At 51.6% G+C, this 27,257-nt stretch overlaps 1 protein-coding gene across 1 annotated transcript in view; it reads right to left on the bottom strand.

Annotated features, from left to right (window-relative positions):
* LOC124002284 overlaps positions 1–8,226 on the bottom strand; it is a 29,508-nt gene extending 21,282 nt beyond the window's left edge. The window contains exon 1 of the mRNA XM_046309658.1: positions 8,151–8,226. Within this exon, the coding sequence (XP_046165614.1) occupies positions 8,151–8,226 (76 nt within the window). The remainder of the gene's footprint in view (positions 1–8,150) is intronic.
* Positions 8,227–27,257: the final 19,031 nt, after the last annotated feature.

Raw genomic sequence — 27,257 nt, 5'->3', positions numbered from 1 at the left:
CTCCCTCTCCTCTCTCCCCTCCCTCTCCTCCTCCTCTCCTCTCTCCTCCTCTCCTCTCCTCCGTCTCCTCTCCTCCTCTCCTCCTCCCTCTCCTCTCTCCTCCCTCTCCTCTCTCCTCCCTCTCCTCTCTCCTCCCTCTCCTCTCTCCTCCCTCTCCTCTCTCCTCCCTCTCCTCTCCTCCCTCTCCTCTCTCCTCCCTCTCCTCCCCTCCTCTCTCCTCCCTCTCCTCCCTCTCCTCTCTCCTCCCTCTCCTCCCTCTCCTCTCTCCTCCCTCTCCCTCTCTCCTCCCTCTCCTCTCTCCCCCCTCTCCCCCTCTCCTCTCTCCCTCCCTCTCCTCCCTCTCCTCTCTCCTCCCTCTCCTCCCTCTCCTCTCTCCTCCCTCTCCTCTTTCATCCTCTCCTCTCTCCCCTCCCTCTCCTCTCTCCTCCCTCTCCCTCCTCCCTCTCCTCTCTCCTCCCTCTCCTCCCTCTCTCTCTCCTCCCTCTCCTCCCTCTCCTCTCTCCTCCCTCTCTCTCTCCTCCCTCTCCTCTCTCCCCCTCTCCCCCTCTCCTCTCTCCTCCCTCTTTCCTCTCCTCTCCCTCCCTCTGCTCTCTCTCCTCCCTCTCCTCTCTCTCCTACCGCTCCTTTCTCCTCCCTCTCCTCTCTCCTCCCTCTCCTCTCTCCTCCCTCTCCTCTCTCCTCCCTCTCCTCTCTCCTCCCTCTCCCTCTCCTCCCTCTCCCTCTCTCCTCCCTCTCCTCCTCTCCCCCTCTTTCCCCCTCTCTCTCTCTCCTCCCTCTTTCCTCTCCTCTCTCCCCTCCCTCTGCTCTCTCCTCCCTCTCCTCTCTCCTACCGCTCCTTTCTCCTCCCTCTGCTCTCTCCTCCCTCTCCTCTCTCCTACCGCTCCTTTCTCCTCCCTCTGCTCTCTCCTCCCTCTCCTCTCTCCTCCCTCTCCTCTCTCCTCCCCTCTCCTCTCTCCTCCCTCTCTCCTCCCTCTCCTCTCTCCTCCCTCTCCTCTCTCCTCCCTCTCCTCTCTCCTCCCTCTCCTCCCTCTCCTCTCTCCTCCCTCTCCTCTCTCCTACCGCTCCTTTCTCCTCCCTCTGCTCTCTCCTCCCTCTCCTCTCTCCTACCGCTCCTTTCTCCTCCCTCTGCTCTCTCCTCCCTCTCCCTCTCTCCTCCCTCTCCTCTCTCCTCCCTCTCCTCCCTCTCCTCTCTCCTCCCTCTCCCTCTCTCCTCCCTCTCCTCTCTCCTCCCTCTGCTCTCTCCTCCCTCTCCTCTCTCCTCCCTCTCCACCCTCTCCTCTCTCCTCCCTCTCCTCTCTCCTCCCTCTGCTCTCTCCCTCCCTCCTCTCTCCTACCGCTCCTTTCTCCTCCCTCTCCCTCTCTCCTCCCTCTCCTCTCTCCTCCCTCTCCTCTCTCCCTCTCTCCTCCCTCTCCCTCCCTCTCCTCTCTCCTTCCGCTCCTCTCTCCTCTCTCCTCCCTCTCCTCCCCTCTCCTCTCTCCTTCCGCTCCTCTCTCCTCCTCTCTCTCCTCCCTCTCCTCCCTCTCCTCTCTCCTCCCTCTCCTCTCTCTCCTCCCTCTCCTCTCTCCCCCCCTCTCCCCCTCTCCTCTCTCCTCCCTCTTTCCTCTCCTCCCTCCCTCTGCTCTCTCCTCCCTCTCCTCTCCTACCGCTCCTTTCTCCCTCCCTCTCCTCTCTCCTCCCTCTCCCTCTCTCTCTCCCTCTCCTCTCTCCTCCCTCTGCTCTCTCCTCCCTCTCCTCTCTCCTACCGCTCCCTTTCTCCTCCCCTCTCCTCTCTCCTCCCTCTCCTCTCTCCTCCCTCTCCTCTCTCCTCCCTCTCCTCTTTCATCCCTCTCCTCTCTCCTCCTCTTTCCTCTTCTCTCTCCTCCCTCTCCTCTCTCCTCCCTCTCCTCTCTCCTCCCTCTCCTCTCTCCTCCCTCTCCTCTCTCCACCCTCTCCTCTCTCCTCCTCTCCTCTCTCCTCCCTCTCCCTCTCTCCACCCTCTCCTCTCTCCTCCCTCTCCTCTCTCCACCCTCTCCCTCTCTCCTCCCTCTCCCTCTCTCATCCCTCTCTCTCTCCTCCCTCTTTCCTCTCCCTCTCTCCCTCCTCTCTCCTCCTCCTCCCTCTCCTCTCTCCTCCCTCTCTCTCTCTCCTCCCTCTCCTCTCTCCACCCTCTCCCTCTCCCCTCCCTCTCCCTCTCTCCTCCCGCTCCTCTCTCCTCCCTCTCCTTTCTCCTCCCTCTCCTCTCTCCTCCATCTCCTCTCTCCCCCTCTCTCTCTCTCCTCCCTCTCCTCTCTCCTCCCTCTCCTCTCTCCTCCCTCTCCTCTCTGCTCCGTCTCCTCTCTCCTCCTCTCCTCTCTCCTCCCTCTCCCCCTCCTCCGTCTCTCTCTCCTCCGTCTCCTCTCTCCTCCCTCTCCCTCTCCTCCCTCTCCTCTCTCCTCCCTCTCCTCCCTCTCCTCTCACCTCCCGCTCCTCTCTCCTCCCTCTCCTCTCTACCCCCTCTCCTCCCTTTCCTCTCTCTCCCTCCCTCTCTCTCCTCCCTCTCCTCTCTCCTCCCAGCTCCTTTCTCCTCCTCTCTCCTCCACCCTCTCCTCTCTCCCTCCCTCTCCTCTCTCCTCCCGCTCCTCTCCTCCCTCTCCTCTCTCCTCCCTCTCCTCTCTCCTCCCTCTCCTCTCTCCTCCCTCTCCCCTCCTCCCTCCTCTCCTCTCTCCTCCCTCTCCTCTCTCCTCCTCTCCTCTCTCCTCCCGTCTCCTCTCTCCTCCCTCTCCTCTCTCCTCCCTCTCCTCTCTCCTCCGTCTCCTCTCTCCTCCCTCTCCTCTCTCCTCCTCTCCCTCTCTCCTCCCTCTCCTCTCTCCTCCCTCTCCTCTCTGCTCCGCCTCCTCTCTCCTCTCCTCTCCTCTCTCCTCCCTCTCCTCTCTCCTCCGTCTCTCTCTCCTCCCTCTCCTCTCTCCTCCCTCTCCACCCTCTCCTCTCTCCTCCGTCTCCTCTCTCCTCCCTCTCTCTCTCCTCCCTCCCCTTCTCTCTCCGTCTCCTCTCTCCTCCCTCTCCTCTCTCCTCCCTCTCCTCTCTCCCTCCTCTCCTCTCCCTCCCTCTCCTCTCTCCTCCCTCTCCACCCTCTCCTCCCTCTCCTCTCTGCTCCGTCTCCCTCTCTCCTCCCTCTCCACCCTCTCCCTCTCTCCTCCCTCTTCTCTCTCCTCCCTCTCCTCTCTCCTCCCTCTCCTCTCTCCTCCCTCTTCTCTCTCCTCCCTCCCTCTCTCCTCCCTCTCCTCTCTCTCCTCCCTCTCCTCTCTCCTCCGTCTCTCCTCTCCTCCCTCTCCTCTCTCTCCTCCCTCTCCTCCCCTCTCCCTCCCTCTCCTCTCCTCCCTCTCCTCTCTCCCTCCGTCTCCTCTCTCCTCCCTCTCCACCCTCTCCTCTCTCCTCCCTCTCCTCTCTCCTCCCTCTCCTCCCTCTCCTCTCTCCTCCGTCTCCCTCTCCTCCCTCTCCTCTCTCCTCCCTCCCTCTCTCCTCCGTCTCCTCTCTCCTCCCTCTCCTCTCTCCTCCCTCTCCTCTCTCCTCCCTCTCCTCTCTCCTCCCTCTCCTCTCTCCTCCCTCTCCACCCTCTCCTCCCTCTCCTCTCTGCTCCCTCTCCTCTCTCCTCCTCTCCTCTCTCCTCCTCTCCTCCCTCTCCTCTCTCCTCCCTCTTCTCTCTCTCCTCCCTCTCCTCTCTCCTCCCTCTCCTCTCTCCTCCGTCTCCTCTCTCCTCCCTCTCCTCTCTCCTCCCTCTCCTATCTCCTCCCTCTCCTCTCTCCCCCTCTCCTCCCTCTCCTCTCTCCTCCTCTCCTCCCTCTCCTCTCTCCTCCCTCTCCTCTCTCCTCCCTCTCCCTCTCTCCCCTCTCTCCCCCTCCCCTCCTCTCTCCTCCCTCTCCTCTCTCCTCCCTCTGCTCTCTCCTCCCTCTCCTCTCCTACCGCTCCTTTCTCCTCCCTCTCCCTCTCCTCCCTCTCCTCTCTCCTCCCTCTCCTCTCTCCTCCCTCTCCTCTCTCCTCCCTCTGCTCTCTCCTCCCTCTCCTCTCTCCTACCGCTCCTTTCTCCTCCCTCTCCTCTCTCCTCCCTCTCCTCTCTCCTCCCTCTCCTCTCTCCTCCCTCTCCTCTCTCCTCCCTCTCCTCTCTCCTCCCTCTCCTCTCTCCTCCCTCTCCTCTCTCCTCCCTCTCCTCTCTCCTCCTCTCCTCTCTCCTCCCTCTCCTCTCACCTCCCTCTCCCTCTCTCCTCCCTCTCCTCTCTCCTCCCTCTCCTCTCTCCCCTCCCCGTCTCCTCTCTCCTCCCTCTCCTCTCTCCTCCCTCCCCCTCTCTGCTCCGTCTCCTCTCTCCTCCCTCTCCTCTCTCCTCCCTCTCCTCTCTCCTCCCTCTCCTCTCTCCTCCCTCTCCCTCTCTCCTCCCTCTCCCCCTCTCCTCCCTCTCCTCTCTGCTCCGTCTCTCTCTCCTCCGTCTCCTCTCTCCTCCCTCTCCTCCCTCTCCTCTCTCCTCCCTCTTCTCTCTCCTCCCTCTCCCTCTCTCCTCCCTCTCATCTCTCCTCCCTCTCCTCTCTCCCTCCTCTCTCCTCCCCCTCCTCTCTCCTCCCTCTCCTCTCTCCTCCCTCTCCCTCTCCTCCCTCCCCTCCTCTCCTCTCCTCTCTCCTCCGTCTCCTCTCTCCTCCGTCTCCTCTCTCCCCCTCTCCCCCTCTCCTCTCTCCTCCCTCTTCTCTCTCCTCTCCTCTCCTCTCTCCTCCCTCTCCTCTCTCCTCCTCTCTCCTCTCTCCTCCCTCTCCTCTCTCCCCCTCTCCTATCTCCTCCCCTCTCCTCTCTCCTCTGTCCTCCCTCTCCCTCTCCTCCCTCTCCTCCCTCTCCTCTCTCCTCCCTCTCCTCTCTCCTCCCTCTCCTCTCTCCCCCTCTCCCCCTCTCCTCTCTCCTCCCTCTTTCCTCTCCTCTCTCCTCCATCTCCTCTCTCCTCCCTCTCCTCTCTCCTCTCTCCTTTCTCCTCCATCTCCTCTCTCCTCCCTCTCCTCTCTCCTCCCTCTCCTCTCTCCTCCCTCTCCTCTCTCCTCCGTCTCCCTCTCTCCTCCCTCTCCTCTCTCCTCCCTCTCCTATCTCCTCCCTCTCCTCTCTCCCTCTCCTCCCTCCTCCTCTCTCCTCCCTCTCCTCCCTCTCCTCTCTCCCCCTCTCCTCTCTCCTCCCTCTCCTCTCCTCCCGTCTCCCCCCTCTCCTCTCTCCTCCCTCTTTCCTCCCTCTCCTCTCCTCCCTCTCCTCTCTCTCCTCCCTCTCCTCTCTCCTCCCTCCTTTCTCCTCCCTCTCCCTCTCCTCCCTCTCCTCTCCTCCCTCTCCTCTCTCCTCCCTCTCCCTCTCTCCCTCCCTCTCTCCCTCCCTCTCCTCTCTCCTCTCCTCTCCCCCTCCCTCTCCTCTCTCTCCTCCCTTTCCTCTCCTCTCTCCTCCCTCTGCTCTCTCCTCCCCTCTCCTCTCTCCTACCGCTCCTTTCTCCTCCCTCTCCTCTCTCCTCCCTCTCCTCTCTCCTCCCTCTCCTCTCTCCTCCCTCTCCTCTCTCCTCCCCTCTCCTCTCTCTCCCTCTCCTCTCTCCCTCCCTCTCCTCTCTCCTCCCTCTCCTCTCTCCTCCCTCTCCTCTCTCCTCCCTCTCCTCTCTCCTCCCTCTCCCCTCTCCTCCCTCTCTCTCTCCTCCCTCTCCTCTCTCCTCCCTCTCTCTCTCTCCTCCCTCTCCTCTCTCCTCCCTCTCCTCTCTCCTCCCTCTCCTCTCTCCTCCCTCTCCTCTCTCCTCCCTCTCCTCCCTCTCCTCTCTCTCCCTCCCTCCTCTCTCTCTCCTCCCTCTCCTCTCTACCTCCCCTCTCCTCCCTCTCCTCTCTCCTCCCTCTCCCCCTCTCCCTCCCTCTCCTCTCTCCCCCTCTCCTCTCTCCCTCCCTCTCCCCTCTCTCCACCCTCTCCTCTCTCCTCCCTCTCCTCTCTCCTCCCGCCTCCTCTCTCCTCCCTCCCCCCTCTCTCCCTCTCCCTCTCCTCCCTCTCCTCTCCTCCCCTCTCTCCCCCTCTCCTCTCTCCCCCTCTCCCCCTCTCTCTCTCCCCTCCTCTCTCCTCCCTCTCCTCTCTCCTCCCTCTCCTCTCTCCTCCCTCTCCTCTCTCCTCCCTCTCCTCTCTCCTCCCTCTCCTCTCTCCTCCCTCTCCCCTCTCCCTCCCTCTCCTCTCTCCTCCCTCTCCTCTCTCCTCCCTCTCCTCTCTCCTCCCTCTCCTCTCTCCTCCTCTCCTCTCTCCTTCCACTCCTCTTTCCTCCCTCTCCTCTCTCCTCCCTCTCCTCTCTCCTCCCTCTCCTCTCTCCTCCCTCTCATCTCTCCTCCCTCTCCTCTCTCCTCCCTCTCCTCCCTCTCCTCTCTCCTCCCTCTCCTCTCTCCTCCCTCTCCTCTCTCCTCCCTCTCCCTCTCCTCCCTCTCCTCTCTCCTCCCTCTCCTCTCTCCTCCCTCTCCTCTCTCCTCCGTCTCCTCTCTCCTCCATCTCCTCTCTCTTCCGTCTCCTCTCTCCTCCCTCTCCTCTCTCCTCCCTCTCCTCCCTCTCCTCTCTCCTCCCTCTCCTCCCTCTCCTCACTCCCAAATCAAATCAAATGTTATTTTTTACATGCTGTGTAGACCTTGCATTTCAAGAAATAGAGTTTAGTTCATTTAGTAAATATTTTCTTAAGTAAACAATTCTATAAAAAGTAACACAATAAAATAACAATAACGAGGCTATGTACAGGTGATACCGGTACTGAGTCAATGTGCAGGGATACAGGTTAGTCGAGGTCATTTATACAGGAGGTAAAGTGACTATGCGTAGATAATAAACAGCGAGTTGCAGCAGTGTAAAAACAAAGGGGAGGTCAATGTAAATAGTCCGGGTGGACATTTGATGAATTGTTCAGGATTCTTTTGGCCCGGAGGTAGAAGGTATTGTATTAAGGAGCCATTTGGACTTAGACTTGGTGCTCCGTTAATGCTGTGTGGTACCAGAGAGAACTGGAGTCTTTGACAATTTTTGGGGCCTTCCTCTGACCCCTTCTAATATATAGGTCCTGGATGGCAGGAAGCTTGGCCCGAGTGATGTATTGGGCTGTACGCACTACCCTCTGTATTCCCCTACTGTCGGATGCCGGGCAGTTGTCATACCAAGCGGTGATGTAATGTTCTCGATGGTGCAGCTGTAGAACTTTTTTGAGGTTCTGGGGATCCATGCCAAATATTTTCAGTCTCCCAAGATGAAAAAGCTGTTGTCATGCCCTCTTCATGACTGTCTTGGTGTGTTTAGACCATGATCGTTTGTTGGTGATGTGGAAACCAAGGAACTTGAAACTCTCGACCCAAACTCTCCACCACAGCCCTGTCGATGTGAATAGGGTAGTCCCTACGATCAGCTCCTTTGTCTTGCTCAAGTTGAGAGAGAGGTTTCTGTTCTGGCACCACACTGCCGGGTCTCTGACCTCCTCCCTATAGGCTGTCTCATCGTTGGCGGTGATCAGCTCTATCACTTATGTGTCGTCAGCAAACTTAATGATGGTGTTGGAGTCGTACTTGGCCACGCTGTATTGGGTGAAAAGGGAGTACAGGAGGGGACCGAGCACACACCCCTTGGGGGCCCCCGTGTTGAGGATCAGCGTGGCAGATGTCTTGTTGCCCTTACAACCTGGGGTTGACCTGTGGGGCGGCCCGTCAGGAAGTCCAGGATCCAATTGCAGAGGGAGGTGTTTAGTCCCAGTGTCCTTAGCGTAGTGATGAGCTTTGTGGGCACTATAGTGTTGAACACTGAGCTGTAGTTAATGAACAGCATTCTCACAAAGGTGTTCGTTTTGTCCAGGTGGGAAAGGGCAGTGTGGAGTGATTGAGATTCCATCATCTGTGGATCTGTTGGAGTGGTATGCAAATTAGAGTGGCTCTAGGGTTTCCGGGATGATAGTGTTGAGCCATGAGCAGCCTTTCAAAGCACTTCATAACTGCTGACGTGGGTGCTACAGGGCGGTTGTCATTTAAGCAGGTTTCCTTGGCTTCTTTGGCACAAGGACAATGGTGGTCTGCTTGAAACATGTAGGTATTACAGACTCGGTCAGGGAGAGGTTGAAAATGTCAGTGAAGACACTCATCAGCTGGTCCACGCATGCTCTGAGTACACATACTGGTAATCCATCTGAATGTTAACCTGTTTTAAAGGTCTTTCTCGCATCGGCTACGGAGAGCTTGATCATAGAGTCGTCTGGAACAGCTGGTGCTCTCATGCATGCTTCTGTGTTGCTTGCCTGGAAGCAAGCATTAAAGGCATTTAGCTCATCTGGTAGGCTCGTGTCAATAGTTCGCAAGCCCCGCCACATCCGATTGGCATCAGAGCAGGTGTTGTAAGCAAAACAGTCCAGTAGCGTAGCATCCGCTTCATCTGACCACTTGCGTATTGAGCGAGTCACTGGTACTTCCTGCTTTAGTTTTTGCTTGTAAGCAGGAATCAGGCGGATAGAATTATGGTCAGATTTGCCAAATGGAGGTCGAGGGAGAGCTTTGTACACGTCTCTGTGGAGTAAAGGTGTTTTCTTCCTCTGGTTGCACATGTGACTGTTAAAAATGAGGTAAAACGGATTCAAGTTTGTATTGAAACTTGTTTTATCAGAATGTCTGCCTGACTGACGTGCCCAAAGTAAACTGCCTGTTACTCAGGCCCAGAAGCCAGGATATGCATATAATTGGTACCATTGGATAGAAGACACTTTGAAGTTAGTTTGAAGTTAGTTTGTAGAAATGTTAAAATAATGTTTGAGACAATCGATATGGTAGGAGAAAATCGAAAGAGAAACCAAACAGATTTTATTATAATTATTTTTTTGATGGAAAGCTATGGGTCCTATGCAATTCCAGATCCCAGATTGTAATTCATATGGCATCCACTTCAGAGACTGGCAACAATCTTTGTTTCAGGTTTCTCCCTTGTTTCTTTCAAAACGAGGGAGAATTTTGAGTTTTGGTACTGGGAATCACATTTGGAAATCAGTCTGTGGCGCGTGACGAAGAAGACGCACACTTGCTAATTTGACTTTTCTATTTATCATACTTCTTTCCGTATGAAATGTTATAGTTTAATTACATTAATGAATTACATAATTATAATTAGGGTACCTGAGGATTAAATAGAGACACAGTTTGACTTGTTTTAATAACCTGTTAAGCTTAGGCCAACTTTATCGAAAATTATGTTAAAAATCGCGCAACAATTCAATGCCCTGCTACTCATGCCAGGAATATAGTATATGCATATGATTAGTATGTGTGGATAGAAAACTCTCTGATGTTTCTAAAACTGGTTAAATCACGGCTGTGACTATAACAGAACGTGTGTTTCGTCGAAAAGCCCAAGGAAAACTGATCACCAAAAAGTGGAAAAAATATCAATGCGCCACTTGCATGTATTGTCTATGGCACAGCAAAAGAGATGGCTCCGAGATTACAAGTCCTACAGCTTCCACACGATGTCGCCAGTCTTGGCAATTGCCTGGGGGTTGTTTCTTGGTCAAACGAAGAAGAGAGACCCCATTCCTTCAAGTCTCCGACAGGATGTTTTTGGAAGAGAGATTTCCGACCATGATTTGAAGACGTGGAACTATTGAATACACATCGCCCCGTGATCATTTTAATAGATTATTAACGTATACTAATACCTAAAGTTGGATTATAAAAGCATTTTGAAGTGTTTTGTTTATAGGCAACTTTTGTAATTTAAAAAAATTACGTTGCGTTTTGAAATGGTGTTTTTTTCTGGATCACTCATAGACGGATAATTTTTATTTTATTTTGTAGCTAATTCTTTTGTTTAGGTCCCCTTCAGGTATTTTGGGGTGTTGCATGCTAATAATAATAATAATAATAATAATAATAGATTCTCATGCTTTCGCCGAAAAGCATTTAAAAAATCTGACTTGTTGGCTAGATTCACAACGAGTGTGGCTTTAATTCAGTACCCTGCATGTGTGTTTTAATGAATGTTTGAGTTTTAACGAGTGCTATTAGCATTTGGCGTAGCGCATTTGCATTTTCTGATGGCTGGGTGGGAGCCAGACGTCTCAGGTGATGCTAAGAGATAGTTTAGCAGTAGCTTTTTTGGATTCTGTCACGCCTTGGTCATTGTATCTTGTGTTTTTGTTATATGTTTGGGTAGGCCAGGGTGTGACATGGGTTTATATGTTGTATTTTCGTATTAGGGTTTGTATTAATTGGGAGTGTGTATTATTAGGGGTGTGTCTAGTTAGGCTTGGCTGCCTGAGGCGATTCCTAATTGGAGTCAGCTGATTCTAGTTGTCTCGGATTGGGAACCGTATTTAGGTAGCCTGAGTGCGCGTTGTATTTCGTGGGTGATTGTACCTGTCTTAGTGTTAGTCACCAGATAGGCTGTATTAGTTTCATTCGTTTGTTGTTTTCTTCTTCGTTATTTCATGTACCGTATTAGCTTCATTAAATGTCATGAGTAACCTACACGCTGCATTTCGGTCTGACTTTCTACAAACAACAGACGAAGATCATTACAGATTCCTTTGTCTGCATGTTGAACTCAGATTGATGGCGCCAACTATACAGACTTTTTGGGATATAAAGAAGGATTTTAATTTCACTGAAAATTGTCGACATTTGTCCCATACAGAGATCATCCAGTTTATTCTCCAGTCATTGCACGGTGCCCAATGGGATAGATGATAGAGGTGAGTTAACCACTCGCCAACAAATTCTAACAAGGCACCCCAATCTCCGCTCTCTGTGTTTCTGTATTTTCTTCATTCGATTGATGGGGATTTGGTCCAGGTCTTGGAGAAGCAGTATATCCTCACTTCGGACTCGATACAGAAAACCTCTTTGTCCAATTCCAGGTTAGTAATAACTGTTCTGATATCCAGAAGCAGTTTACGGTCGTAAGAGATAAGTATCATCAACATTATGTACAAAATAAGTTATAAACAATGCGAAAAAACACACCAAATTGCACTGTTGGTCAGGATCCCTTAAAACGGTAGCCATTTCACCTCCCATATCTGCAGTGTGCCAACACAGCAGCAGGATTTGTGTCCGGTTGCCATGAGAAATAGGAAACCAGTGGAGCACACACGCCAACGACCTGATGCTGTTATTTACCCCCGACCTTTCTCCTGCTGCTGAACAAAAGACTCTGAAAAGTGTCAGCATGGTGTGTGTGTGTGTGTGTGTGTGTGGGTGTTGGCACGGCATGGATCGCAAAGATCTGAGGCCATCTGAGGTGGCACTGGAGCTTCTGAAGTTTAGAGCAGATGTGTGTGTTTGTTTTTGTGTGTGTGTGTGTGTGTGTGTGTGTGTGTGTGTGTGTGTGTGTGTGTGTGTGTGTGTGTGTGTGTGTGTGTGTGTGTGTGTGTGTGTGTGTGTGTGTGTGTGTGTGTGTGTGTGTGTGTGTGTGTGTGTGTGTGTGTGTGTGTGTGTGTGTGTGTGTGTGCATAGATTATTTTCTCCTTGAAGGCCAATAAGCATTTGTTTTTAATTAAATTGCAATGGCAGGGTTTTGGAATTGGGTCACTGGTTTGAATCCTTGGTCATGCAGGTTAAACAAGGTGGGGAGTGGTCCTCGACGCTGCTGTCAAAATAAGTGAATTTTCCGTTATTTTTCGTTATTTTATTTCTCTTATTTTTCATAAACTACACAAATGCTAAAAGAGTAACAACTCAAACAAAGTCGTTGCCATAATATGTTAAATCTGAAATATGAAGGTTAAATCCCAGACTTTATACAGTGGGGGAAAAAAGTATTTAGTCAGCCACCAATTGTGCAAGTTCTCCCACTTAAAAAGATGAGAGAGGCCTGTAATTTTCATCATAGGTACACATCAACTATGATCACATTGTAGGATTTTTAATTAATTAATTTACAAATTATGGTGGAAAATAAAGTAAAGTAAAGAGGATTTTAATATTTAGATTTTAATGATGTATTCTCCTTCCTGTTTCTTTTGTTATTACTTTTCTTTTATTATTTTATAATTTTATACAATTTATTTCATCTTAATTTTATTGTTACTTGTATTAAAGAGCAAAAAAATTGTAAAAAAAATGATAAAATAAACAAAGTTTATTATGATTAATATCATACTGACTAACTGACTATTATTATATGAAAAATCCCTGTAGGTTGGTAACGGTTAGAGAGTTGGGCCAGTAGCCGTAAAGGTCGCTGGTTCAAATAATCTAGCCAATAAGGTAAAAAATCTGTCGATGTGCCCTTGAACAAGGCACTTCACCCTAATTTGCACCAGAAACGCTGTACTGCTATGGCGGACCCTGTAAAACAACACATTTCACCACACCCATCTGGGGTATGTGAAAATAAAATATCTTTCAATCTTCTCCATAACAGTTCCCAGTGGGTGTGTGTGTTGAGTGTGATGCGTGCTGACCGCGACCCAGGCCCCTGCTGAGGCCCCCCACTCCCCAGCCTCTCTTCCCCAGGATCAGGGCAGCGGGGTGGGGTCAGACAGACAACTCCAGCCCCCGGCTCGGCTGAGGCCTGCCCAGGGCTATTAACATCCATGACACACCACTCCCTGAGGCGACCCACTACCCCTGACACACACACACACACAGGAACGTATGATGGAAGGCCTTGCTTCAAACAGACACACACACAGAGGGGCTGACCTTTATCAAGGTCCATAGGTGTGTGTGTAAAAAAGAGCACAAAGGTGAACTGTAGGTTTTCCATTTGTTCTCTAACACACTGATGCCCACCTGCACACACTCCCACCCAACCACCCTGCACAGACACACGGACACATCCAAGTAGTTGATCTCTGTTTAGGTTTATGTTTAACGTGAAGACCAACGTATGAACAGCACTCTAACAACACACAGATTATCAGATCAACACTCAGTTACACACACACACACGTTACATTGACCTATACTCACACACAGACACACACACACACATACACACAGCATCCCCAGCCTGCACCAGGCCCAGAGCAGGTGCAGACAACACACACCCGTCCACATAGATTATATAATTAGATTTCAAATACTGTATGTGAGAGAAAGAAAGAGACAGATCAAACATTCTCCTTGCGATTTTAACAGCTACAGTTGAAGTCAGAAGTTTACATAAACTTAGGTTGGAGTCATTAAAACTCGTTTTTTCAACCACTTCAGAAATGTCCAAACAAACTATACTTTTGGCAAGTCGGTGTAGACGTCCACAAGTTTGGTTCATCCTTGGGAGCAGTTTCTAAACGCCTGAAGGTACCACGTTCATCTGTACAAACAATAGTACTTAAGTATAAACACCATGGGACCACGCAGCTGTCATACCACTCAGGAAGGAGACGTGTTCTGTCTCCTAGAGATGAACATACTTTGGTGCGAAAAGTGCAAATCAATCGCAGAACAACAGCAAAGGACCTTGTGAAGATGCTGGAGGAAACGTGTACAAAAGTATCTATATCCACAGTAAAATGAGTCCTATATCGACAACCTGAAATGCCGCTCAGCAAGGAAGAAGCCACTGCTGATAAACCGGCATAAAACAGCCAGACTACGGTTTGCAACTGCACATGGTGACAAAGATTGTACTCTGGTCTGATGAAACAGGAAAGGCCACAATGACCATCGTTATGTTTGGAGGAAAAAAAGGGGAGGCTTGCAAGCCGAAGGGCATCATCCCAACCTGTCAGGATTTGGCCAGGGTTGTTCCGGTTTTTGGTCACTAGATGCCCCCATTGTGCCTTTTGATCTTTTGTTTTCCCTTGATCCCCATTGTTATTTGCACATGTGCCTCGTTTCCCCTGATTGTATTTAAACCCTTTGTTTTCCTCAGTCCTTTGCTCTGTGTTTGTATGTTAGCACTCAGCCCTAGTAGTCTGTGAACTATTGTTGATCCCGATGGACTCTCTTGTGGAATTCTGTTTATTTGTTCTTGTTTGTTTGTTTTTGAGTATTTTTTTTAGGCTTTTTGTGCTATACCTTCCACCTTGTGGATTTACCTTTTTGTCTTGGAGGATTACCTTTGTTCTTGTGGAATTCCTTTTGAGGTTGTGGAGTTACATGTTTTCCTGAAGAACTTCACTTTTTACTTCATTAAATACACCGTCTCAAGTACTGCTGTGTCTGTCTCATCTTCTGGGTTCTGCCAACTATTCGTGGCTCAGTTGGTTTAGTGACTGTTTCTCACTCCGGAGACCCGGGTTCGTAACCGGGTCCTGACAGAAACACAGAGCCAAAAATGAACCCAGAGGCAGCCAGTTCCCAGGGCCTTGTTGCCATGCTGTCCCACCACCAGGAGACTGTCCAACGCCACGAAGCCGCCCTGGTTCAGCAAGAGGCCTTAATGGCTAGACGTTCTCATCTTCTGTCGGAGATGCTGACTTCCATAAAGCAGATATCTGATCGACTTACCCCAGCAACAGTTCTCGTCCCAGTACCTCAGATTCACGTACCCATGGCAGTTAACCCTCTGGCTGAACCTCGTCTTCCACCTCCCCAACGGTTCTCAGGTGATCCAAGTGCTTGTAAAGGGTTTCTCACCCAATGTTCTCTCTCCTTCGAGCTGCAACCCTCGTCGTTCCCCACCGACCGTTCTAAGATCGCATATATCATCACCCTGCTGTCGGAAAAAGCCCTGGCCTGGGCTACTGCTGTGTGGGATGCCCATAGTTCCTGCTGTGCCAGCTACTCTGCCTTTGCTGAGGAATTCAAACGAGTGTTTCAAGGCCCAAGCAGTGGTCCTGACTCAGCCAAACAGCTCCTGACTCTCCACCAAGGTCGGCGCAGCGTGACGGACTATGCCATCCAGTTCCGCACGGTGGCAGCAGCGAGTGGCTGGAACTACGAGGCGCTCACGGTGTGCTTTCTGAAAGGCCTTTCCGACACTATCCAAGATGAACTGGCCACTCGGGAACCACCGGACAATCTCGAGTCCCTGATCAAGTTGGCCTCACGCATTGACCAGCGTCTGAGAGAGAGAGAACTCAACCGTAGACCTCTAGCCCCTATCAGTCCCAGCTCCGAGTCCCCACCTTTATCCTCGCTGGCTCCACCGGAACCCATGCAGATTGGACGCATCTCCCAGGCTGAGAGAGACCACCGGATGAGGGAGCGACGCTGTCTATATTGCGGCAAACCGGGCCATTTCCGTTCCATGTGTCCCGGGCTCCAGGGAAACGCTCTGTCCCGTAGACCGGGGGGAACTGTAACGGGAAACATAACCTCCTCCCATCCGTCCAACTCCCGTCTGCTCATTCCAGTCACCCTTTCCTGGGACAACCACAAGCTTCACCTTCAAGCCTTGGTAGACTCTGGAGCCGCAGGTAACTTCATGGATGGTGTCTGGGCGAAGGAGAATGGCGTTCCCTCTGAACCTCTAAGTGACCCCATGAGGGTTACTACATTGGATGGAAGCCCTTTGGGATCTGGACTTGTCACTCATGTCACTACCTCCTTGCGACTTTCAGTTTCACAACACCAGGAATTTATGAACTTTCATTTGATCTCCTGTTCCGAGTTCCCTCTCGTCCTTGGATACCCCTGGCTTCACAGCCACAACCCTCACATCGACTGGTCTGTGGGCACTATCAAGCTGTGGGGTCCTACGTGCCAAGCTACTTGTATTTTCCCGAATTCCCCGAGTTCTACTCCAGAGTCTTTAGAATCCATCGACCTGACCCGAGTTCCCGAGTGTTACCATGACCTCAAACTGGTATTTAGCAAACAGAGGGCCACCATGCTACCACCCCATAGACCTTATGATTGCCCCATCAAACTGTTTCCGGGCACTTGCCCCCCCCAGGGGTCGGATCTTTTCCCTATCTCCACCCGAACGAGCTGCTATGGATACCTACATCAAGGACGCTCTGGAAGCAGGCCTCATGCGTCCATCCACCTCCCCGGCGGGAGCAGGGTTTTTCTTTGTGGCCAAGAAAGATGGTGGATTACATCCTTGCATCGACTACCGGGGACTCAATGCCATAACCGTCCGTAATCGTTACCCCTTATGGCCACAGCCTTCGAGCTGCTCCAGGAAGCAGTTGTTTTCACTAAGCTTGACCTGCGGAACGCATACCATCTTGTGTGGATCAGACCTGGTGACGAGTGGAAGACCGCTTTCAACACGCCTACTGGTCACTATGAATACTTGGTGATGCCCTTCGGCCTGACCAACGCCCCAGCGGTGTTCCAAGCGCTCATAAACGATGTGCTTAGGGATATGCTTAACATATTTGTGTTCGTTTACTTGGATGACATCCTCATCTTTTCTAGCTCTCTTCAAGAACACACAAAGCATGTCAGACAAGTACTCAAACGCCTCTAGACAGCCATCTGTACTTTAAGCCGGAAAAATGTGAATTCCATTCATCCCGAGTACAATTCCTGGGATTTGTAGTGGAACCCGGTCGAGTCCAAATGGACCCCAGGAAGGTAGGGGCGGTAGCGGATTGGCCCACCCCCAAATCCGTTAAGGAAGTTCAGCGTTTCCTGGGCTTCACTAACTTTTACCGCAAGTTCATCAAGAACTTCAGCTTGGTGGCAGCCCCTCTCTCAGCTTTAACCAAGGATGGCAATGCAAGGTTTTTGTGGGGAAGAGAAGCTGAGACGGCCTTCCAAGGACTCAAGCAGCGCGTCCTCTCTGCTCCCATCCTGATACTACCGACTATGGATGAACCATTTGTGGTGGAGGTAGACGCCTCAGAGGTTGGTGTTGGAGCTGTCCTGTCTCAGAGGGGTGAAGACAAGAAGCTTCATCCGTGCGCTTTCTTCTCACACCGGCTTACCCCGGCTGAGAGGAACTACGATGTGGGGGATCGTGAACTCCTAGCGGTTAAGATGGCATTGAAGGAATGGAGACACTGGCTCGAGGGCGCTTCTCACCCGTTTCAAGTGCTTACGGACCACAAAAATCTGGAGTATATCCAGCAGGCGAAGCGGTTGAACTCTAGACAAGCTAGATGGTCTCTTTTCTTCAATCGATTCCAGTTTATCCTCACCTATCGGCCCGGGTCGAAGAATCTCAAATTGGATGCCCTGTCCCGAGTCTACGCTCCTGCCATCCGAGATGACACGGACATGCCTGTCCTTCCTGCTGCTAAGATCGTGGCTCCGATCTCGTGGCAAGTTGAGGATACCGTGAGACGAGCTCAAGCTATTGAACCGGACCCGAAAGGAGGTCCTGCCAATCGGTTGTTTGTCCCCAAGGCAGTGAGGACTCAGGTCCTTCTGTGGGGGCACTCCTCTCGCCTCACCTGTCACCCGGGCGTAGGTCGCACCTTGGAGTTCATCCAGCGTAAGTTCTGGTGGCCTACCATAAGAGAAGACGTTGCCACTTTCGTCAATGCCTGCCCCGTGTGCTGCCAGGGCAAATCTTCTCACCTCCGCCCGCAAGGACTCCTTCACCCTTTACCTGTTCCCCACAGACCCTGGTCCCATATCTCGTTGGACTTTATTACTGGCCTTCCTCCATCCCATGGCAATACTACTATCCTAGTCATAATCGACAGGTTTTCAAAGGCGGCCAGGTTCGTCCCTCTGACTAAGTTACCTTCTGCCAAGAAAACGGCTGAGTTGGTAATTAATCATGTGTTCCGAGTCTTCGGCATTCCTCAAGATATGGTTTCTGACAGAGGTCCCCAATTCGCCTCTAGGTTTTGGAAGGCCTTCTGCCAACTCATGGGGGCTTCTGCCAGTCTATCTTCAGGGTACCATCCGGAGTCCAATGGACAAACAGAGAGGATGAATCAAGAGCTGGAAACCACCCTCCGATGTATGACTCGTAACAACCCGTCCACATGGTCGTCCTTCATTGTTTGGGCCGAATACGCGCACAACACCTTGCGCTCCTCCTCCACTGGTATGTCCCCGCACGAGTGTCAGTTTGGCTATGCCCCTCCATTGTTCCCGGACCAGGAGGCAGAAGTCAGAGTGCCTTCAGCCTTGAAGTTCGTCAGACGCTGTCGGCTTATGTGGAGGAAGACCCGTCTTAATCTTATGCGTTCCTCACAGAGGTACCAACAACAAGCCAACAGACGTCGCCGTACCGGGCCTACCCTGCGCCCCGGCCAGAGAGTCTGGCTCTCCACAAGAGACTTACCACTACGGGTGGAGTCTCGCAAGCTGTCCCAAAAATACATCGGTCCCTTTAAGGTTACCAGGAGAGTTAACCCAGTTTCTTATCACCTTGATTAGTGTAGTGTTAGCTAGCTACATAGCTGTCTTTGCTGTCTTCGTATCATCGTATCCAAGATAATTGTGTTGTTTAGGTTTAGAGTGTGTAGTCTTAGAGTGATTATCTTAATTTACCGAGGTTAGCTAGCCAGCTATTTGTCGTCCTTAACGTAGGTGACTCTGCTAGCTAGCCAACGCTAGCCAACGTCTTCTGTATAGAACTCAACTACCCGGTCGCATTCACAGGTAGTATCACATTTTCACTTCATTTCATTACAGTACAACGGTTTGATTTGTTTGATCGTAGCTAGCTACTTAGCTAGCTACATAGCCGTCTTTGTATCAAAGATAATTGTGTAGTCTAGAGCGATTTTCTAGGTTCGCTAGCCAGCTATTGTCGTTCTTTTAACGCAACGTAACGTAAACAACACTGCTAGCTAGCCAGCTAGCCCCCGAATAGCAACACTGCAGAAACTATTACACTCAAGGGAATGACTTGATTAGTGTAGTGTCAACAACGCACCCACTGCCAGCTGGCCTACTTCAGCAGTACTGTATCATTTTAATCATTTTAGTCAATAAGATTCTTGCTACGTAGCTTAACTTTCTGAACATTCGAGACGTGTAGTCCACTTGTCATTCCAATCTCCTTTGCATTAGCGTAGCCTCTTCTGTAGCCTGTCAACTATGTGTCTGTTTATCCCTGTTCTCTCCTCTCTGCACAGACCATACAAACGCTCCTCACCGCGTGGCCGCGGCCACCCTACTCTGGTGGTCCCAGCGCGCACGACCCACGTGGAGTTCCAGGTCTCCGGTAGCCTCTGGAACTGCCAATCTGCGGTCAACAAGGCAGAGTTCATCTCAGCCTATGCCTCCCTCCAGTCCCTCGACTTCTTGGCACTGACGGAAACATGGATCACCACAGACAACACTGCTACTCCTACTGCTCTCTCTTCGTCCGCCCACGTGTTCTCGCACACCCCGAGAGCGTCTGGTCAGCGGGGTGGTGGCACCGGGATCCTCATCTCTCCCAAGTGGTCATTCTCTCTTTCTCCCCTTACCCATCTGTCTATCGCCTCCTTTGAATTCCATGCTGTCACAGTTACTAGCCCTTTCAAGCTTAACATCCTTATCATTTATCGCCCTCCAGGTTCCCTCGGAGAGTTCATCAATGAGCTTGATGCCTTGATAAGCTCCTTTCCTGAGGACGGCTCACCTCTCACAGTTCTGGGCGACTTTAACCTCCCCACGTCTACCTTTGACTCTTTCCTCTCTGCCTCCTTCTTTCCACTCCTCTCCTCTTTTGACCTCACCCTCTCACCTTCCCCCCCTACTCACAAGGCAGGCAATACGCTCGACCTCATCTTTACTAGATGCTGTTCTTCCACTAACCTCATTGCAACTCCCCTCCAAGTCTCCGACCACTGCCTTGTATCCTTTTCCCTCTCGCTCTCATCCAACACCTCCCACACTGCCCCTACTCGGATGGTATCGCGCCGTCCCAACCTTCGCTCTCTCTCCCCCGCTACTCTCTCCTCTTCCATCCTATCATCTCTATCATATCAACCTTCTCCCACCTATCTCCTGATTCTGCCTCCTCAACCCTCCTCTCCTCCCTCTCTGCATCCCTTGACTCTCTATGTCCCCTATCCTCCAGGCCGGCTCGGTCCTCCCCTCCCGCTCCGTGGCTCGATGACTCATTGCGAGCTCACAGAACAGGGCTCCGGACAGCCGAGCGGAAATGGAGGAAAACTCGCCTCCCTGCGGACCTGGCATCCTTTCACTCCCTCCTCTCTACATTTTCCTCCTCTGTCTCTGCTGCTAAAGCCACTTTCTACCACGCTAAATTCCAAGCATCTGCCTCTAACCCTAGGAAGCTCTTTGCCACCTTCTCCTCCCTCCTGAATCCTCCGCCCCCTCCCCCCCCCTCCTCCCTCTCTGCAGATGACTTCGTCAACCATTTTGAAAAGAAGGTCGACGACATCCGATCCTCGTTTGCTAAGTCAAACGACACCGCTGGTTCTGCTCACACTGCCCTACCCTGTGCTCTGACCTCTTTCTCCCCTCTCTCTCCAGATGAAATCTCGCGTCTTGTGACGGCCGGCCGCCCAACAACCTGCCCGCTTGACCCTATCCCCTCCTCTCTTCTCCAGACCATTTCCGGAGACCTTCTCCCTTACCTCACCTCGCTCATCAACTCATCCCTGACCGCTGGCTACGTCCCTTCCGTCTTCAAGAGAGCGAGAGTTGCACCCCTTCTGAAAAAACCTACACTCGATCCCTCCGATGTCAACAATTACAGACCAGTATCCCTTCTTTCTTTTCTCTCCAAAACTCTTGAACGTGCCGTCCTTGGCCAGCTCTCCCGCTATCTCTCTCTGAATGACCTTCTTGATCCAAATCAGTCAGGTTTCAAGACTAGTCATTCAACTGAGACTGCTCTCCTCTGTATCACGGAGGCGCTCCGCACTGCTAAAGCTAACTCTCTCTCCTCTGCTCTCATCCTTCTAGATCTATCGGCTGCCTTCGATACTGTGAACCATCAGATCCTCCTCTCCACCCTCTCCGAGTTGGGCATCTCCGGCGCGGCCCACGCTTGATTGCGTCCTACCTGACAGGTCGCTCCTACCAGGTGGCGTGGCGAGAATCTGTCTCCTCACCACGCGCTCTCACCACTGGTGTCCCCCAGGGCTCTGTTCTTGGCCCTCTCCTATTCTCGCTATACACCAAGTCACTTGGCTCTGTCATAACCTCACATGGTCTCTCTTATCATTGCTATGCAGACGACACACAATTAATCTTCTCCTTTCCCCCTTCTGATGACCAGGTGGCGAATCGCATCTCTGCATGTCTGGCAGACATATCAGTGTGGATGACGGATCACCACCTCAAGCTGAACCTCGGCAAGACGGAGCTGCTCTTCCTCCCGGGGAAGGACTGCCCGTTCCATGATCTCGCCATCACGGTTGACAACTCCATTGTGTCCTCCTCCCAGAGCGCCAAGAACCTTGGCGTGATCCTGGACAACACCCTGTCGTTCTCAACCAACATCAAGGCGGTGGCCCGTTCCTGTAGGTTCATGCTCTACAACATCCGCAGAGTACGACCCTGCCTCACACAGGAAGCGGCGCAGGTCCTAATCCAGGCACTTGTCATCTCCCGTCTGGATTACTGCAACTCGCTGTTGGCTGGGCTCCCTGCCTGTGCCATTAAACCCCTTCAACTCATCCAGAACGCCGCAGCCCGTCTGGTGTTCAACCTTCCCAAGTTCTCTCACGTCACCCCGCTCCTCCGTTCTCTCCACTGGCTTCCAGTTGAAGCTCGCATCCGCTACAAGACCATGGTGCTTGCCTACGGAGCTGTGAGGGGAACGGCACCTCAGTACCTCCAGGCTCTGATCAGGCCCTACACCCAAACAAGGGCACTGCGTTCATCCACCTCTGGCCTGCTCGCCTCCCTACCACTGAGGAAGTACAGCTCCCGCTCAGCCCAGTCAAAACTGTTCGCTGCCCTGGCCCCCAATGGTGGAACAAACTCCCTCACGACGCCAGGACAGCGGAGTCAATCACCACCTTCCGGAGACACCTGAAACCCCACCTCTTTAAGGAATACCTAGGATAGGATAAGTAATCCCTCTCACCCCCCTAAGTTTTAGATGCACTATTGTTAAGTGACTGTCCCACTGGATGTCATAAGGTGAATGCACCAATTTGTAAGTTGCTCTGGATAAGAGCGTCTGCTAAATGACTTAAATGTAAATGTAAATGTAAATGTACACTTACCCAGATCCCTTAAGATTAATCCCACATTTCACATTTCCTTATTAAAACCTGTTGTTTTTTCTCCCCTTGTCCCGGCAGACAGACCTCCGCCTCGTGTCATTGGAGGCCAGCCGGCTTATACCGTCCATCGGATACTGGATTCCCGCCGGGTGCAGCGGTCCTGGCAGTATCTGGTGAACTGGGAACGCTACGGTCCCGAGGAGCGCTCCTGGGTTCCTGCCAAAGGCATACTGGACCCTGACCTCATTTGTCAGTTCAGGGCCCTCCACCCTGAGAGAGCTGGTAGGAACGTCAGGAGCCGTTCCTAGGGGGGGGGATTCTGTCAGGATTTGGCCAGGGTTGTTCCGGTTTTTGGTCACTAGATGCCCCCATTGTGCCTTTTGACCTTTTGTTTTCCCTTGATCCCCATTATTATTTGCACCTGTGCCTCGTTTCCCCTGATTGTATTTAAACCCTTTGTTTTCCTCAGTCCTTTGCTCTGTGTTTGTATGTTAGCACCCAGCCCTAGTACTCTGTGAACTCTTGTTGATCCCGGTGGACTCTCTTGTGGAATTCTGTTTTTTTGTTCTTGTTTGTTTGTTTTTGAGTATTTTTTTTGGCTTTTTGTGCTTTACCTTCCACCTTGTGGATGTACCTTTTTGTCTTGGAGGATTACCTTTGTTCTTGTGGAATTCCTTTTGAGGTTGTGGAGTTACATGTTTTCCTGAAGAACTTCACTTTTTACTTCATTAAATACACCGTCTCAAGTACTGCTGTGTCTGCCTCATCTTCTGGGTTCTGTCAACTATTCGTGGCTCAGTTGGTTAAGTGACTGTTTCTCACTCCGGAGACCCGGGTTCGTAACCGGGTGGCAGCATCATTTTGTGGGGGTGCTTTGCTGCAGGAGGGACTGGTGCACTTCACAAAATAGATGGCATCAAGAGGGTGGAAAATTATGTGGATATAGTGAAGAAACATCTCAAGACATCAGTCAGGAAGTTAAAGCTTGTTCTCAAATTACGTCTTCCAAATGGACATTGACCCCAAGCATACGTTCAAAGTTGTGGAAAAATGGCTTAAGGACAACAAAGTCAAGGTATTGGAGTGGCCATCACAAAGCCCTGACCTAAGCGTGGCCTATAAAACTGACTCAGTTACACCAGCTCTGTCAGGAGGAATGGGCCAAAATTCACTGAACTAATTGTCGGAAGCTTGTGGAAGGCTACCCAAGATGTTTGACCCAAGTTAAACAATTTGAAGGCAATGCTACCAAGTACTAATTGAGTGTATGTAAACTTCTGACCCACTGGGAATGTGATGAAAGAAATGAAAGCTGAAATAAATCATTCTCTCTACTCTTATTCTGACATTTCACATTCTTAAAATGAAGTGGTGATCCTAACTGACCTAAGACAGTGAATTTTTACTAGGATTAAATGATTAATTTTTAATTAAATTAAATGATTTTGGCTAAGGTGTATGTAAACTTCCGACTTCAACTGTATGTGCCCACTGCCCACAAAATGAGGTGTAAACTGAGCACCACTTCCTGTCATATTTCCCGCAGATCACAAAGATGATGTCATGCAGGTGAAAGAGGACCCAAAAGCGACTTGGCGAAAACAGAGTCTTTAATCCAGTAAAGTAATTACAAACAAAAAAACACAACTTTCACTCGAAATGACGAGGACAAACTGGAGACTCGATCTTGAACAGCAGGTGAACAGCAGGTTGCCTCGGGAAGGCACTTGAACCAGACAGACTCAGACACCTGCTCACCACGCAGCATCTGAGGAAAACACGACACGACAGGGCGATACACAAACACAGCACGGTGAATTCTAGACAAGGAACCGACAGGACAGGAACGGAACACAAAGGAAGAAATAGGGACTCTAATCAGGGGAAAGGATCGGGAACAGGTGTGGGAAGACTAAATGATTGATTAGGGGAATAGGAACAGCTGGGAGCAGGAACGGAACGATAGAGAGAAGAGAGAGCGAGAGAGTGAGAGAGGGAGGGGGAGAGAGAGGGATAGAAAGAGGGAAAGAACCTAATAAGACCAGCAGAGGGAAACGAATAGAATGGGAAGCACAGGGACAAGACAAGATAATAAATGACAAAACATGACAGTACCCCCACTCACCGAGCGCCTCCTGGCGCACTCGAGGAGGAATCCTGGCGGCAACGGAGGAAATCATCGATGAGTGAACGGTCCAGCACGTCCCGAGACGGAACCCAACTCCTCTCCTCAGGACCGTAACCCTCCCAATCCACTAAGTATTGGTGACCCCGTCCCGAGAACGCATGTCCATGATCTTATGTACCTTGTAAATAGGTGCGCTCTCGACAAGGACGGGAGGGGGAGGGAAGACGAACGGGGTGCGAAGAAAGGGCTTAACACAGGAGACATGGAAGACAGGATGGACGCGACGAAGATGTCGCGGAAGAAGCAGTCGCACAGCGACAGGATTGACGACCTGGGAGACACGGAACGGACCAATGAACCGCGGAGTCAACTTACGAGAAGCTGTCGTAAGAGGAAGGTTGCGAGTGGAAAGCCACACTCTCTGGCCGCAACAATACCTTGGACTCTTAATCCTGCGTTTATTGGCGGCTCTCACAGTCTGTGCCCTGTAACGGCAAAGTGCAGACCTCACCCTCCTCCAGGTGCGCTCACAACGTTGGACAAACGCTTGAGCGGAGGGAACGCTGGACTCGGCAAGCTGGGAAGAGAACAGAGGAGGCTGGTAACCCAGACTACTCTGAAACGGAGATAACCCGGTAGCAGACGAAGGAAGCGAATTGTGAGCGTATTCTGCCCAGGGGAGCTGTTCTGCCCAAGACGCAGGGTTTCTGAAAGAAAGGCTGCGTAGTATGCGACCAATCGTCTGATTGGCCCCTCTGCTTGACCGTTAGACTGGGGATGAAACCCGGAAGAGAGACTGACGGACGCACCAATCAAACGACAGAACTCCCTCCAAAACTGTGACGTGAATTGCGGGCCTCTGTCTGAAACGGCGTCTAACGGGAGGCCATGAATTCTGAATACATTCTCGATAATGATTTGTGCCGTCTCCTTAGCGGAAGGAAGTTTAGCGAGGGGAATGAAATGTGCCGCCTTAGAGAACCTATCGACAACCGTAAGAATCACAGTCTTCCCCGCAGACAAAGGCAGACCGGTAATGAAGTCTAGGGCGATGTGAGACCATGGTCGAGAAGGAATGGGGAGCGGTCTGAGACGACCGGCAGGAGGAGAGTTACCCGACTTAGTCTGCGCGCAGTCCGAACAAGCAGCCACGAAACGGCGCGTGTCACGCTCCTGAGTCGGCCACCAAAAGCGCTGGCGAATAGACGCAAGAGTGCCTCGAACACCGGGATGACCAGCTAACTTGGCAGAGTGAGCCCACTGAAGAACAGCCAGACGAGTGGAAACAGGAACGAAAAGGAGGTTACTAGGACAAGCGCGCGGCGACGCAGTGTGCGTGAGTGCTTGCTTAACCTGTCTTTCAATTCCCCAGACTGTTAACCCGACAACACGCCCATAAGGAAGAATCCCCTCGGGATCAGTAGAAGCCACAGAAGAACTAAACAGACGGGATAAGGCATCAGGCTTGGTGTTCTTGCTACCCGGACGGTAAGAAATCACAAACTCGAAACGAGCGAAAAACAACGCCCAACGAGCTTGACGGGCATTAAGTCGTTTGGCAGAACGGATGTACTCAAGGTTCTTATGGTCTGTCCAAACGACAAAAGGAACGGTCGCCCCCTCCAACCACTGTCGCCATTCGCCTAGGGCTAAGCGGATGGCGAGCAGTTCACGGTTACCCACATCATAGTTGCGCTCAGATGGCGACAGGCGATGAGAAAAATAAGCGCAAGGATGAACCTTATCGTCAGACTGGAAGCGCTGGGATAGAATGGCTCCCACGCCTACCTCTGAAGCGTCAACCTCGACAATGAATTGTCTAGTGACGTCAGGAGTAACGAGGATAGGAGCGGACGTAAAACGTTCTTTTAGAAGATCAAAAGCTCCCTGGGCGGAACTGGACCACTTAAAACACGTCTTGACAGAAGTAAGAGCTGTGAGAGGGGCAGCAACTTGACCGAAATTACGAATGAAACGCCGATAGAAATTAGCGAAACCTAAAAAGCGCTGCAACTCGACACGTGACCTTGGAACGGGCCAATCACTGACAGCTTGGACCTTAGCGGAATCCATCTGAATGCCTTCAGCGGAAATAACGGAACCGAGAAAAGTAACGGAGGAGACATGAAAAGAGCACTTCTCAGCCTTTACGTAGAGACAATTCTCTAAAAGGCGCTGTAGAACACGTCGAACGTGCTGAACATGAATCTCGAGTGACGGAGAAAAAATCAGGATATCGTCAAGATAGACAAAAACAAAGATGTTCAGCATGTCTCTCAGAACATCATTAACTAATGCCTGAAAAACAGCTGGCGCATTGGCGAGACCAAACGGCAGAACCCGGTACTCAAAATGCCCTAACGGAGTGTTAAACGCCGTTTTCCACTCGTCCCCCTCTCTGATGCGCACGAGATGGTAAGCGTTACGAAGGTCCAACTTAGTAAAGCACCTGGCTCCCTGCAGAATCTCGAAGGCTGATGACATAAGGGGAAGCGGATAACGATTCTTAACCGTTATGTCATTCAGCCCTCGATAATCCACGCAGGGGCGCAGAGTACCGTCCTTCTTCTTAACAAAAAGAACCCCGCCCCGGCCGGAGAGGAAGAAGGCACTATGGTACCGGCGTCAAGAGACACAGACAAATAATCCTCGAGAGCCTTACGTTCGGGAGCCGACAGAGAGTATAGTCTACCCCGAGGAGGAGTGGTCCCCGGAAGGAGATCAATACTACAATCATACGACCGGTGAGGAGGAAGGGAGTTGGCTCGGGACCGACTGAAGACCGTGCGCAGATCCTGATATTCCTCCGGCACTCCTGTCAAATCGCCAGGTTCCTCCTGAGAAGTAGGGACAGAAGAAACGGGAGGGATGGCAGACATTAAACACTTCACATGACAAGAAACGTTCCAGGATAGGATAGAATTACTAGACCAATTAATAGAAGGATTATGACATACTAGCCAGGGATGACCCAAAACAACAGGTGTAAACGGTGAACGAAAAATCAAAATAGAAATAGTCTCACTGTGGTTACCAGATACTGTGAGGGTTAACGGTAGTGTCTCAAATCTGATACTGGGAAGATGACTACCATCTAAGGCGAACATGGGCGTAGGCTTCTCTAACTCTCTGAAAGGAATGTCATGTTTCCGAACCCATGCTTCGTCCATGAAACAACCCTCAGCCCCAGAGTCTA

This window comes from Oncorhynchus gorbuscha, linkage group LG17 (assembly GCF_021184085.1).
Source record: "Oncorhynchus gorbuscha isolate QuinsamMale2020 ecotype Even-year linkage group LG17, OgorEven_v1.0, whole genome shotgun sequence".
NCBI lineage: Eukaryota > Metazoa > Chordata > Actinopteri > Salmoniformes > Salmonidae > Oncorhynchus > Oncorhynchus gorbuscha.
This window is presented reverse-complemented; position numbering and strand designations above follow the sequence as displayed.